Source organism: Erpetoichthys calabaricus, chromosome 10, assembly GCF_900747795.2.
Source record: "Erpetoichthys calabaricus chromosome 10, fErpCal1.3, whole genome shotgun sequence".
NCBI classification, from domain to species: Eukaryota; Metazoa; Chordata; class Cladistia; order Polypteriformes; family Polypteridae; genus Erpetoichthys; species Erpetoichthys calabaricus.
The window spans coordinates 116,770,294-116,783,489 of record NC_041403.2 but is presented as its reverse complement, the minus strand read 5'-3'; the positions used below and the strand labels follow the sequence as shown (position 1 = coordinate 116,783,489).

The 13,196-nt window shown below is 36.8% G+C and overlaps 1 protein-coding gene across 4 annotated transcripts in view; it reads right to left on the bottom strand.

The window, feature by feature from the left end:
• Positions 1–13,196, bottom strand: part of ncoa6 (nuclear receptor coactivator 6) — a 73,029-nt gene that overhangs the window by 9,542 nt on the left and 50,291 nt on the right. For 3 of the 4 annotated variants that reach the window (XM_028811772.2, XM_028811773.2, XM_028811775.2), the window contains one exon: positions 5,745–5,905. In XM_028811772.2, coding sequence (XP_028667605.2) covers positions 5,745–5,905 — 161 coding nt within the window. Of the gene's footprint in view, positions 1–5,704; positions 5,906–13,196 lie in introns of all 4 variants that reach the window. The other variant, XM_028811774.2, reaches the window with a different exon arrangement.

Here is a 13,196-nt window from a genome sequence, read left to right as displayed (position 1 = left end):
AGTCTTTTCTATTTCTGCAAACTTACAGTAAATAAAGAACAGCAAGGCAAACTGTACAAGAAAAGGAGAGAAGACTGGAATATTAGCCTTTACATTAAAGGAAATGGACTAAAACTGAGGAAAAGCAATCAGAGGAGTCAACCTGCGTAATTTGTCAGTCAAACAGCAGGAAAAACTACTTTAATGAATTCAGACCTTTTTATTTTGTCCTTTAATTAACACAAATACTGCCTGTCTCAGCTTGTCACTCAACAATAAGCCTACAAAATTTTACTTTGCTAATAAAAAGGAACAGGTACCACCAGTGGTTTATAATTTAATTTTAAAAAACAACAAAGTTAACAGTTTAATATAGAACATAAGGCTTTTACTCATCTGGTCATATGGAAAGCTTTGTATAAAAAGGTTTTTCAAAAGATAAAGAAAAAAAGTCTGAATTGGTATTAGACTCTGTCTGTTCAGTAGCATGAAATCACTATCAATCCTGAAAAAAACTGACTGGAGTATCTCTAACCCGGAGCAACTACAACTTTCCATTATTCCACCACAGAATGTCTATTACATTGTAAGATTAATGAATATTTATACAGAAGCAACTATTTGGAAAGGAAATACTCTTAACATGCCTTTAACTACGAGTAAGACAACCAACAAAAAAACCAGAAAGACACACAGAGAAAAAGATGAGCTAAAGGCTAACACATGCACTATGAGGGAAGCATTTTATCTGGGAACATAATATTAATTAGAACTATGAATTCGCAAACATTATTGAACAGGAGCCATGTAGTTTAATATCATGTGACTCATTATGAGAAGGGAAAAAATAATTAAAACTTTGTGTTCATATATTTATTTTTCAATCTTCAGCACAAGCATAATAACCTCTTTAAAAAATAAAGAAAATGATAACACATCTGAGTGTTCTGTCCACTAGTGTGAATGTATAAGGAAGTTTAAATAATAAAATGGCATTCTCAATTAAGCAGTTTTAAAATTATCTGTGCAAACAATATAGAGACCAAGATATCTATTCCCACTACAGACTTCATACTGTAAAACACTAGAATTCTCCGCTCATGGCACATTAAAAAGTAATTTAACTAAAAAATTTAAGATGATGGGGATGGGGAAAAAGCACACCTACAACGCAGACTACTGCAATTTTAAATTACTTAATTACTTGGTACATTTGTATGTACATTTGTACAAAGAAAAAAAAGAAGCCAAGACACTCACACAATGAATCAAAAAACAATTCAGCATTAAAGATCTACGAATTTACTTCAAGGCCAAGATGTGGATGTTTATATCAAATACACTACAAAAGATTTTGAATTACCTCACATTAAATAAATATGAACTAGGTTTCTACCGGGCGGCATGGTGGCGCAGTGGGTAGCGCTGCTGCCTCGCAGTTGGGAGACCTGGGGACCCGGGTTCGCTTCCCGGGTCCTCCCTGTGTGGAGTTTGCATGTTCTCCCCGTGTCTGCGTGGGTTTCCTCCGGGCGCTCCGGTTTCCTCCCACAGTCCAAAGACATGCAGGTTAGGTGGATTGGTGATTCTAAATTGTCCCTAGTGTGTGCTTGGTGTGTTTGTGTGTGTCCTGCGGTGGGTTGGCACCCTGCCCTGGATTGGTTCCCTGCCTTGTGCCCTGTGTTGGCTGGGATTGGCTCCAGCAGACCCCCGTGACCCTGTGTTCGGATTCAGCGGGTTGGAAAATGGATGGATGGATGGATAGGTTTCTACCATTACATCACATGCTTGTACTTATTCTTGTGATTGCAAAATTAACACAATTTGTAGTGACTGTCAGAATGCTCCCCCAGTCAATATTCACCATTAAAATGCTAGCATTTACTTTAAAAAAAATGACAAAAACAGAAGGCATCTTACAGCTAGTTTTATATTTCTGCTAAAACATGCTTATAAACTCTCAATTTAAACAAATCAGGAGAATAAACAAAAGCTCTCTAGGGAACTTGCACTTTCAGGGAATGGTGCATTGTTCAATTAAGTTGTCTTTACTGTTCCACTGTACAGAAAATATTCGCATGGTGCTGAAGTTTATTAATCAATCAACTTTTATTTTACACAACATCTTGGAACAGTGTGTACCCACTGAGAACTTTGTCCTTTTGTACATCTAATTAACATACATAAAATGTTACTATGCTCAGCTGATTGTAAATTAACATCATCCTATCAAGTAATAAATCCCGTGTACAAATCCCTACTTAAAGCATTTTATTTTAATATACAATTACTTTCTGTAATTTATGGGTTTTATTAAATGACTAGCGGTGTTACCTGGCTTCCTCTGGAAAATTTTCTAAGTCAGTGGGCTTTGATTATAGTGCCATTGGTTAACCAGATGTATCAGAAGTACTATGTAACTAACCAAGTACTTTTCTGTAAAGAACATATTTATTTGTTTTTACCAGGGGCTAATATTATTAGTTCACTTAAGCCGCATCCTGTTGAACATGCTACATACAGTCCTTGGTGGTGCTGGCATTAATGCGATTGCAGCAATACTCTGTATTAAGTGGCATTCGGTAATGTTACAAAGGTGATTTAAAGTTGATTGAAAGGTATAAAATTCTAAAAATCTTGACTCTCCATTAGCATCAAATCATAAAATTAGTACCAACTCAGTATACGGTGGATTTGAAAAATTTCCACAATAGAAAAAAAAATGTAAAAATTACTTTTACTAACTCAAAACCCACTGTCCTGTTTTCTTCTTATCACAATCAGAAAAACATCACCTCCATCAGCTGATGAAACAAATTGCACTTCATTCTGTTCAATTGTGGCTTGGCTCCATTGGTTAATTTGAAGCGTTTCTTTTTTTTATTTTATTTAATCTTTATTTATTTATTTCAAAATTGCTTAAACACTGACAACAATGTTGTTTTTTTTTTTAAAAATGCAAGTCTATGCACTGATAAAAAGATCTGTAGTATAATCAGTTTATCTTATATTTATTGTCACAAGTGAAACACCCAAGCCGAAGAGATTGACAATGGCACGCAATATTTTTGCAAACCCCCTTACCCCCCCCTTAAAATAGTACTCTATTCATAAATGGGGGATGGGCGTTACCCCTAAATATTGATATATCGAAATGGCATTTATTTTAGTGGATACCTACTACCATGGATGTTCCATGGAGTGGAGACTGCAATATTATATCAACAAGGGTTAATGCTTTATTCAATCTATAACTATACATTTTTGGTCAAACTTGCTTTAAAATTTCTAGTTTCTCAATGAAAATCATCATGACACACAGACAGATTTCCAGTCTCAGCTAGAGTATATTTGCCAACTCTGTCTTCATCCTATTCTCACAACATTTCTATATGTCAAACAAGAAATTCCCACCAGCAAATATGTTAAGAAATACATTCCTCCTTTGATTGGTATATGATGTTTTATCCAGTCCCACAAACCTGCATTTCTGAGGGAAGGCTGAGAACCCTCTTGTAGCCTGTGCAAAAGGAAAGGAACCTTTGAACACGTTCTATGCAGCTGCTCTAAAGCCCTGGGAGAAGGCCACTTCCACTGATGCCAAGATCAGGTGCTGAAAACAGTGGCCCAGACAATTTGCACAGATATGCAAGAACTGTCAGGTGACAAGAGTAGTAAGATTTGAGAAGGTGGGGAGAAACCTTAGACACCCAAGACAAGCTTCAACAGATGACCTCAGTATAGTTACCAACTGGCAGATGAGTGTCTACCTAGTGAGGCAGCTCAAGTTACAAGTTCAAACAGTCATGCCCTCGTTGAGGTCAGGCATAATACTCCTGCCCGAGTGAGCTAGACAGGTGATTATGCTGGAACTAACTGTCCTCTGGAAAGACAGGATCTGTTTGCCCTTCGAGGCTGGCAACAAGGGATTTGCTGGCCAATCTCTCTGCCAAGCCTTCAGTCATTTGGGCATTGCAACCATAGAAGAGCCATCAACACTACAACAGAGGTTGCTGAACAGGCCTCATGACAGTTCTTGATAAAGAGAAATGATCCAGGACTTGCTACTCTGGCACAGGCTAGGGTCTGATCAGCCTCTGCTGGGTCACCTGGCACATCAGGGAAAGGGTGTGATATTATTAGACCCGAAACACCCAGTGACCCCTGGAAGATCACAGATGATGTGTCTGAGAGCATCATAAGATGTTTTCAAATAGCAAAGAATAAAATGTTTATTGGACCAAACTGGATTAACACTACTTAAGCTATCTTTCTTTTCCTCTTATTTCTTTGCAAATAATTTAATAAACTATTTCACAATGAACACAAGTAGGAGAAAATGCTATCATTTTACTTAAATGAGTGAAGCAAAAAATTAACTGATGCTACAGTGAACCAGAAACTCTGACACATCAATAAACAAGCCTATGAATATATCAAAAGAAAAACCTGCACTGTTAGTAAACTTTTAACAATGCAGACAGAAAGCCAATGAAAGTATTCTATTAAGTAACAAGTTCCTTTAAGGGCAAAGATGGATGTCAATAGGAACTAACTTTGAGAAAGAACATGGTATTAGTGACAAGTATTACATTTTTCTGGAGGGCATATTTCACCATTTAATAGCACCCCTAAACATAATAGTCAGTAGCTATTACTTTTTCTTTACAAACTACAATGTTTACAATTATCATATATGTTAGGAAAATTTTGAGAATTAGTGTCCAAAAAGCAAATGCCACATCAACTGCAGGGGACAATAAACAATTAAGCAAGTGTTGCAGAATGTTGACAAGTCACTGTTTTTAACTTGACCCACAACAATAAGATACTTTTCATAAAGTTACTGTCCTCTGTTAATGTAAACCACTCATCTATCAAAAAAGCGAGATTAAGTATTGTTGAACACATATTCAAGACAAAGACTCGTGGAACATAATCTTTAAGTATTAACAGGGTCGGAATCTCTTAACTTCCTTGTTATTCTTCATTAATGGGCCTAATTAATTAATTAACTGTACTCAATTCAAAATTATCTTTGTCACTTTAAAGTATTTGTCATGGTGCTTTAAACAGTAGAATGGCATTTCCCCATTAAGGACATTGCATACAAATTTAAAGGATTACAATTTTTCAAATATTCAGTTATTTGCTTAGTTAGAATCTAAAAGTTAATAAGTTAATTTAAGTCATACACAAACACAAATAAAAAAATTACATTTTTTAATTCTTAGAAGAATGGAAGTGTATCTTTCTTGTTATCTGTAAATGTAGCAAACAGAATGAAGTGTATATACCAGAGAAAATTAGGGGGACTTGTATTCATGACTGAAATAATAAAGCACTTCTTCACACAAGAGATCATGGTAGTCTGGAACAAATAACAGAGTTATACTGTAGAAGTCCCTGACAGCACTTGGAAAACATATAACTCTTTAAACTATTAGGAGAGTTTAAGATGTGTAATTCCAAAGTAGTATGTATTATTTTTTTCTAGAAAAGGCAGATGATGCATTACCATTTTCACATACCAGTAAATATCATAATTTACTTATACATTGCTCAAATTTATTTGCCTGCCTCCACTGCTGAATTTTGAGATTTCTTCACTGTTTTACTCTTTCCTGAACATTTTTCTAGGTTTTTCAATTTTAAATTATTTAATATTATTTTATTAACACAAAAAGAAACAGTTAGGGAATCACCATATGTGAAAAGTTATACTGACACATTGTCTTGAAAGACGTCTTCTCCCTAGTTTGATATACCTTTCATGGTGGGAACCAGTGAGGGACTAGGTCTGGCTGGTCTTTTACGCTGCCCATTTTCAACAGTTTCCTGTGGAGTGGACCCTTCATCTGTGTCCCTCTCAGCACGAGAGCCTCGCCTGCTTGGAGGCTTTGGCTTTTCAGGGGCACACTTTACTTCTCTGGAATAGTGAAACAGACCATATTAGTTGCATCTTAGTAAGTTACAATTTACATATATTTTAAAGTCACTAGTACAGTATATGTTCATTAAGAAAAATTATCAATACCTTTCTCAACTCTTTACATTTTGAACAGAAATTAAAAGCATTATAATATGTACCAATATATATTTCACATATACACATAAATGTGGAATGCAGCATAAATATGATAATGACCAAATCATAAACATACTGCTTGTTATTCATGCATGATAGTACACACACAGAGGCAGAACCTCTGTGTTTTTCCCAGTTGATTCTGGGGTTCATCAGGGGTGTGTTCCTGCTCCTACTCTGTTCAATGCTTGTATGGAATGTGTGTTGGGCAAGGTCGTGGGGTCCAGAGGCTGTGGGGCATCTGTTGGTGAAGAAAGATTCATGGATCTTGACTTTGCTGACAATGCTGTGATCTTCGCGGAGTCAATGGAGACTTTGATTGGGGCGCTTGAGGTACTGAGCAAGGAGTCTCAGTGTCTGGACTTGCGAGTGTCCTGGATAAAAACCATGATCCAGGTCTTTGATGACCTCTTGGGCACAGCCATCAGCAGTGCGTCTGTCTGTGGAGTGAGTGTCGACCTTGTCGAGAGGTTTACTTACCTTGGCAGTGACATTCATGTTTCTGGTGACTCTTCCTGTGAAGTCAGTAGATGGATTGAGAGAGCATGGGGGGTCATGAGGTCATTGGAAAGGGTTGTGTGGCATTCCTGATATCTATGCAAAAGGATGAAGGTCCAAATCTTTAGAGTCCTGGTGCTTCCTGTATTGCTATATGGTTGGGAGACATGACGCTATCCAGTGACCTGAGACTAAGACTGGACTCCTTTGGTACTGTGTCTCTCCGGGAAATCCTTTGGGTACCATTGGTTTGACTTTGCGTCGATTGAGCGGTTGCTCATGGAGTCCCGAATGAGGCACATTACCTGCATTGTGAGGGAGCGTCAGTTACGGCACTACGGCCATGTAGCGCATTTCCCCAAGGGTGATCCAGCTCTTAAGATCCTCATTGTTGAGGACCCGAGTGGCTGGACTAGGCCAAGGGGTCGCCCACGTAACACCTGGCTGCGGCAGATAGAGGGTCATTACTGGAGGGTGGGACTGGACCGCATGTCTGCCTGGGGGGTTGCCAACTGGGATCCCGAGCTGTTCTGTCGTGTAGTGGGTGCGGCAATGCACTGTACCAGTGCATGCTCCCCAACTTGACTTGATAGTACCATTATTAATTAAATTCATAGTAAACTTGGTAATCATCATAATAATACATTTTATTTATATACAGGTAGCACCTTTCCCATGCGCAAGGCGTAAGAACTGATCTTTCCAACTTTCAGTCCTTTCCACTACAATAAGAAATCATCTCTCTATTATAAAAAAAAATCCTAGGAGAGAATGACTAGGGAGACGAGACGTGATCTTCACCACTTAAAAGACCCGCGAGACGAAAGAGATTGGCCACGGAGCGTCTTGCAGGGACCTTAAACATGAGACTTTGTGCCAAGAGATTGACTCAGGACCATCTCTCGGGAATGTAGAACATGAGATTCTTGCAAGACTTACAACCAATATCAAATAAGACCACGGGCAGCAAAACACTCAGTCGTGTCAAGGCTTTGAGCACACACAGATCCAGGGCTCTCAGCGCATATAAAACGTATAAGAACAATACGTTATAGATAAAACATCGACGACTAAGCGAAGAAGAAAGAGCAGTGCGGAGAAAAGAAACTTAAAAGCACTGGAGAGAAAAAAAATGCAAAAAAGAAAAAGAATAATCGAGGTGCAAATTCAGAAAAGTAATAATCAGCCCGGAACAAGTGGAATTGAAAAAAAAAAGCACATCCAATCGGGCTCAGAATTAAAAGAAAGAGTAATAGACAAAGTAGAACTTCATAAAGACGTTCAAAAACTTTGGTGCTTTACACATGCAGAGCAGGTTAGAGATTATGAAAGCAGTGGAATTCGAAAGGGTCAAAAAAAATGATGGCACGATACACATGCAGAGAAAGGTAAAAAATATGAAAGCAGTAAAATTCAAAAGTATTGTAGCGTCCCTGGCAGGTTGAAGCCTTTTTTTGAGTGACTGTTAGGTTTGATTGAGGGAGGGCAGAGTACAGCACGGAAGACTGACAGCGGGGTATTGATTGAAAGGGGGGGGTATCCCGGGACGGAAGGAGGGGTTGGAGAGGGTGCTAGAAAGTTGTGTTTGGGGTTATGAAGTCGGCGTTATTTTTCTTGATTGTTCAAGTAAAACTTTTGTGAGACTTTACTATGTCGGTCTGTTTTTTTTTTTTTTTTTACTTCTTCTCTTTTCGAGCCAGACACAGAGGTCACTACAGTATCAAAAAAAGATAGTAAAGGTCGCATTTGTACAAAAAAAAGGAAATTATTACTCGAAAAAAGGGAAAATAATCATCACGGACCAGGTGTAATTGAAAAAATAGCAGGACAAAGTGAGGTCAGAAATAAAAGAGAAAGATTAAAAAACAAAGTAAAATGTCATAAAGAGATTAAAAAACAAGGGGGCCAAACACATGCAGAGCAGGTTAGAGATAATGAAAACAGTGGAATTCAAAAGACATGCACAGCAAGATACAGAATATGAAAGCAGAAAAAAACAAAAGTGTCAAATCAAAGTAAACATCATATTAGCACAAACGAAGAGAAATTATTACTCGGAGAAATAATGAAAAGGCGAATAGAGATCGAATATATGGACATAGGTGATATGTCCGAAGTACGTAAATATTGTAAGGCTTTGAAGTTTAAGTCAGAGAATTTCAAAAACGGGGTTTACCTCACATGCATTTATTGGTTACTTTGCAAAAAAAATTATTAACTGCTGATGATGTGGACCGTTTTGTCTGTGCTGAAATTCCAAACAGAGAAACCTATCCTGAATTATGGTACAAAGTCATTAAACACATGTCTCACGGACCTCATTTAAAAGTTTCAGCATGTTGGGACTCTAAAGATTCCAAATATTGTTTTTAAAGAAGTTCTGAAATAAAGGTGAAACTAATGAAATAGCAACAATTCAAAGAAAAAAAAATCTTAAAAGTGTGTATCTGGAAAACCAAACATGGGGGTTGGCAAGCGAAGCCCCTTAATATAAATTATAAATATTATATTTCAGAATGAAGTAAAAAAGTAATTTCCTCAATAATTGCACACTTGTAACAATAAACATTTTCAGGTCTTCAAACCTAACTTTATTATTAGATAAAGGGCACCTGCACGATTAAATAATAAGTTATTTATTGAATGAAGAAAATTATACAATTATTAACACTAATCTTTACTAAACCAAGGGAAGCCAGCAGTTCTCTGAATGTTTTTTAGGATGTGGAAGAATTTTCTGGATGATTTTACACTGCGCCTGTAAAATAATTCTGCAGGTAGGCTACTTCTGGGCAAACCACTACTCTCTAGAGATTACGGCTCTTGTGGCATTTCAGAACCTCAGAAATTGACTGTAGACCTTTCCTGAAAGACAGGTAGCAACAACTATTTATTAATCTCCTCAGAAATGTCCCTTGGCAGTAAAGCTATGTTTGATTAATATTTGCTGTAAACTTTGATTCTGATAATAAGGTTCAAATTAAGTTGAAGTGATATTGATTGTGGTGAAATGTGGCCAAGTTCATTCAATTGACTGTAATTATCCCTTAAACTGGATTGATTTAAGAAGGGTGCCAGTGTCAGAGAAGTAAGTTCACTTGATAAATTAAACAATTTAAAATGTGTTATTTTTCACTCATGTGCCATTTAATATTAGTTTTTTAGATGGAAAACCCTTATTGTCAAAAATGTTAAATAACAGTGGAAATCATGACAGGGTGAAATACTTGTTTCATATCTCTGTATGCATTGTGTAACAGTTTCTATGCATACAATTAATTTGGTTAAAGGACTGAATCTACAGAATAATTACACAAGACTCAAATTACTTTGTATATTATTTCTTGTGAACAAACCCAAAAAGTATGAAGGGATACACACATAAATAACAGTACTGTGAAATGTGACAATAAATTCATAACAAAATGATATATAAACATAAATAAATGTATCATTAAATATACTTTTGCTTATTTCTTTATGTATTTATTTAGTTAGGTCTTCATTTATGTATATTGTACATATACTGTATATTGTAGTGACACTGCATGCAACATGAAACAAGCCTGTAACTTATCAAAGTTAAAAGGCATGGGCTCCTTAAAGTACTGTTTTTTGAATTATTTAAATTGTCCACAGTGTGGAAATATGCACTTTGCTTAACTTGAGAATTCTGTGACTCATGTACATGTTTAATGTTGTGACAGGTATAAATGCTATAAAAAGTTGTCCAGAAATTCTGTGAAGCTCTGAACTTATCATTTGGCGTCTATATCTGAAGTATCTATACTAATAAAAGGCAAAGCCCTCACTGACTGACTGACTGACTGACTCACTCACTCACTAATTCTCCAACTTCCCGTATAGGTAGAAGGCTGAAATTTGGCAGGCTCATTCCTTACAGCTTACTTACAAAAGTTAGGCAGGTTTCATTTCGAAATTCTACGCGTAATGGTCATAATTGGAATCTGTTTTTTGTCCATATACTCTAATGGAGGAGGCGGAGTCACATATCGCGTCATCACGCCTCCTACGTAATCACGTGAACTGAAAACAAGGAAGAGATTTACAGCACGAGTCAAACGCGGGAACGAAGGTAAATGACGTTAATTGTTGAGTGTCTTTTAATACTGTGTAAGCATACATATTAACACATGTGCAATTAAACGTGTGCATTTACGGGGTGATCTCTCAGGCTTAAAAGCTCCCCTTTTATCAAACGCGGGAACAAAGGTAAATGACGTTGTTGAGTGTCTTTTAATACTGTGTAAGCATACATATTAACACATGTGCAATTAAACGTGTGCATTTACGGGGTGATTTCTCAGGCTTAAAAGCTCGCCTTTTATTAAAAAGGTAAATGCAAACTGTTTTCATTCTGAAGGGCACAAACCACGTTAGATTTCAGCCGTTAAACACGCAAAAATGTCGGTACACCAGATAAATAAGCGCAACATATTATCTATTGTATGCTTACAATACATATAGAAATGTGTTAATCGTTAACTAATAGTATGGGATGGTGTTTTTCGACTCGCGCCTTGATTTAAACGATTGCATGTCTTGGTGGGTTTGCGTAGCTTATTGTCAATATCTTTACACCTGTTTTTAAGACTTATTGACTGAAACGGGCTTTCACGAAAAAAGTTAGGGCTTTGCTACAGGATACACCCTCCACAAGTTAAGCAAGTAAAAATAAAAGGTATATATTTCTGTTTTATTTAAACCTTTTAAGTTCGTATGCATAGCCCCATTTGGCTGTTTTAGTTTTTTTTTTTTTCTTTCTTCAGTAATATTTAATCTCCTTAAAGAAAAACAACATATGCATTTTACTTTTTTTGTATCTCTTTAGTAATATTTTAGTGTAAAAGGATAACCAGTATTTAAACCTTTTATGTTACTTTATAAAGTTATTTTACACAATGTTGAAAAATTAATAAGAAAGCTACATATTTTGGCAGCTGCTGCTTTAATTTTCAATGAAATGAAAAAAGCTCTCCAAGAGAAAACCTCAATGAAGAAGAAACAGTTTGCACTATCTAAAAAGGAGAAACCCTCATTTATAAAGGTTTGCTGCAGATGACTTAACCGAAAATAAATGAATAGTTCCTATGTGTATAATACATATTTATCTATTTGACTTATGCCTTTATTCCAGCAACTTGCAACATCTGAGGTACAATTTGTTACATTACGTTTGTTTTTTGCAGCACAGGCAGGTGAAGTGACTTCCTCAGGGTCACACAGTGGTGTCAGTACCAGGATTTGAACTGACAGAATTACTGAATTATTACTGAAGAAAGAAATAAAACGAAAACGGGCAAATGGGGCTATGCATACAAATGTCCATCCATCCATTATCCAACCCGCTATATCCTAAATACAGGAGCCAATCCCTGCCAACACAGGGCACAAGGCAGGAAACAAACCCCGGGCAAGGTGCCAGCCCACCGCAGGGCGCACACACCACGGACAATTTAGAATCGCAAATGCACCTAACCTGCATGTCTTTGGACTGTGGGAGGAAACCGGAGTTCCCGGAGGAAACCCAGACAGACACGGGGAGAACATTCAAACTCCACGCAGGGAAGCGAACCCGGGTCTCCTAACTGGCACCTTTCAATGCGCCACCATACCGCCTGCATACAAACTTAAAAGGTTTAAATAAAACAGAAATATATACCTTTATTTTTACTTCCTTAACTTGTGGAGGGTGTATCCTGTAGCAAAGCCCTAACTTTTTTCATGAAAGCCCCTTTCAGTCAATAAGCCTTAAAAACAGGTGTAAAGCTAAACTTGCAGCACCGCTATTCAATTACACTTGCCTAACGCCTCTCCTAAGGGGAAATACTGTGGGATCTGGGCATCTGTCAAAGCACCAATCACAGGCCCGATTACAAACTGGGAAGCTGTGATTTGTCGTCTCCCTCCCATGTAACAATCACAGCCCGTGTTACAACGCACTATGTATGTATGTGTATATGTGTATATATATGTTGATATGTGTGTATGTATATATATATATATATATATGTGTGTGGATGTGTATATGTAATTATGTATATATATATGTATATGTAGATATGTATATGTATATATATGTTTACATAACCTCTTTAACACACTACTTCTCCACTGCGAAGCACGGGTATTTTGCTAGTCTAATATAAATGTGGCACTTCATGGTGTAAAATCTATGCTCACGCATTGGACAATTCAACAATAAAAATATGACTTGCTAGAGCCCACCCTCTTAACTTTGATGAGTGAAAAAGACAGTTTTCATTTGATGACTTATTTCATGTTGAGTGTGGGGTCAATGGAATAAAGAATGAAAAATATTGCATATATTGTATAAAGAAAAAGCAACAAAAAAATTTGTAACCCAATTAATTATTCATGGTCACATATCAGTTGCCACATTTCATTTATTTATTTTTATTAGAAATATTGTTCCACAAAAAAGAAGCAGTAATGCTGTCGTAAGGGGTAAAGAATTTGAATGGTTTATTCTCCTCGCATTTATAATTAACCTATCCTTTAGATGGCAGTGCATCCACACATAGACTGACTGAGATGATCAACTGATGTTGCAGTTTGAGTTTTAAGTGACAATAAACACTCATATAAAATG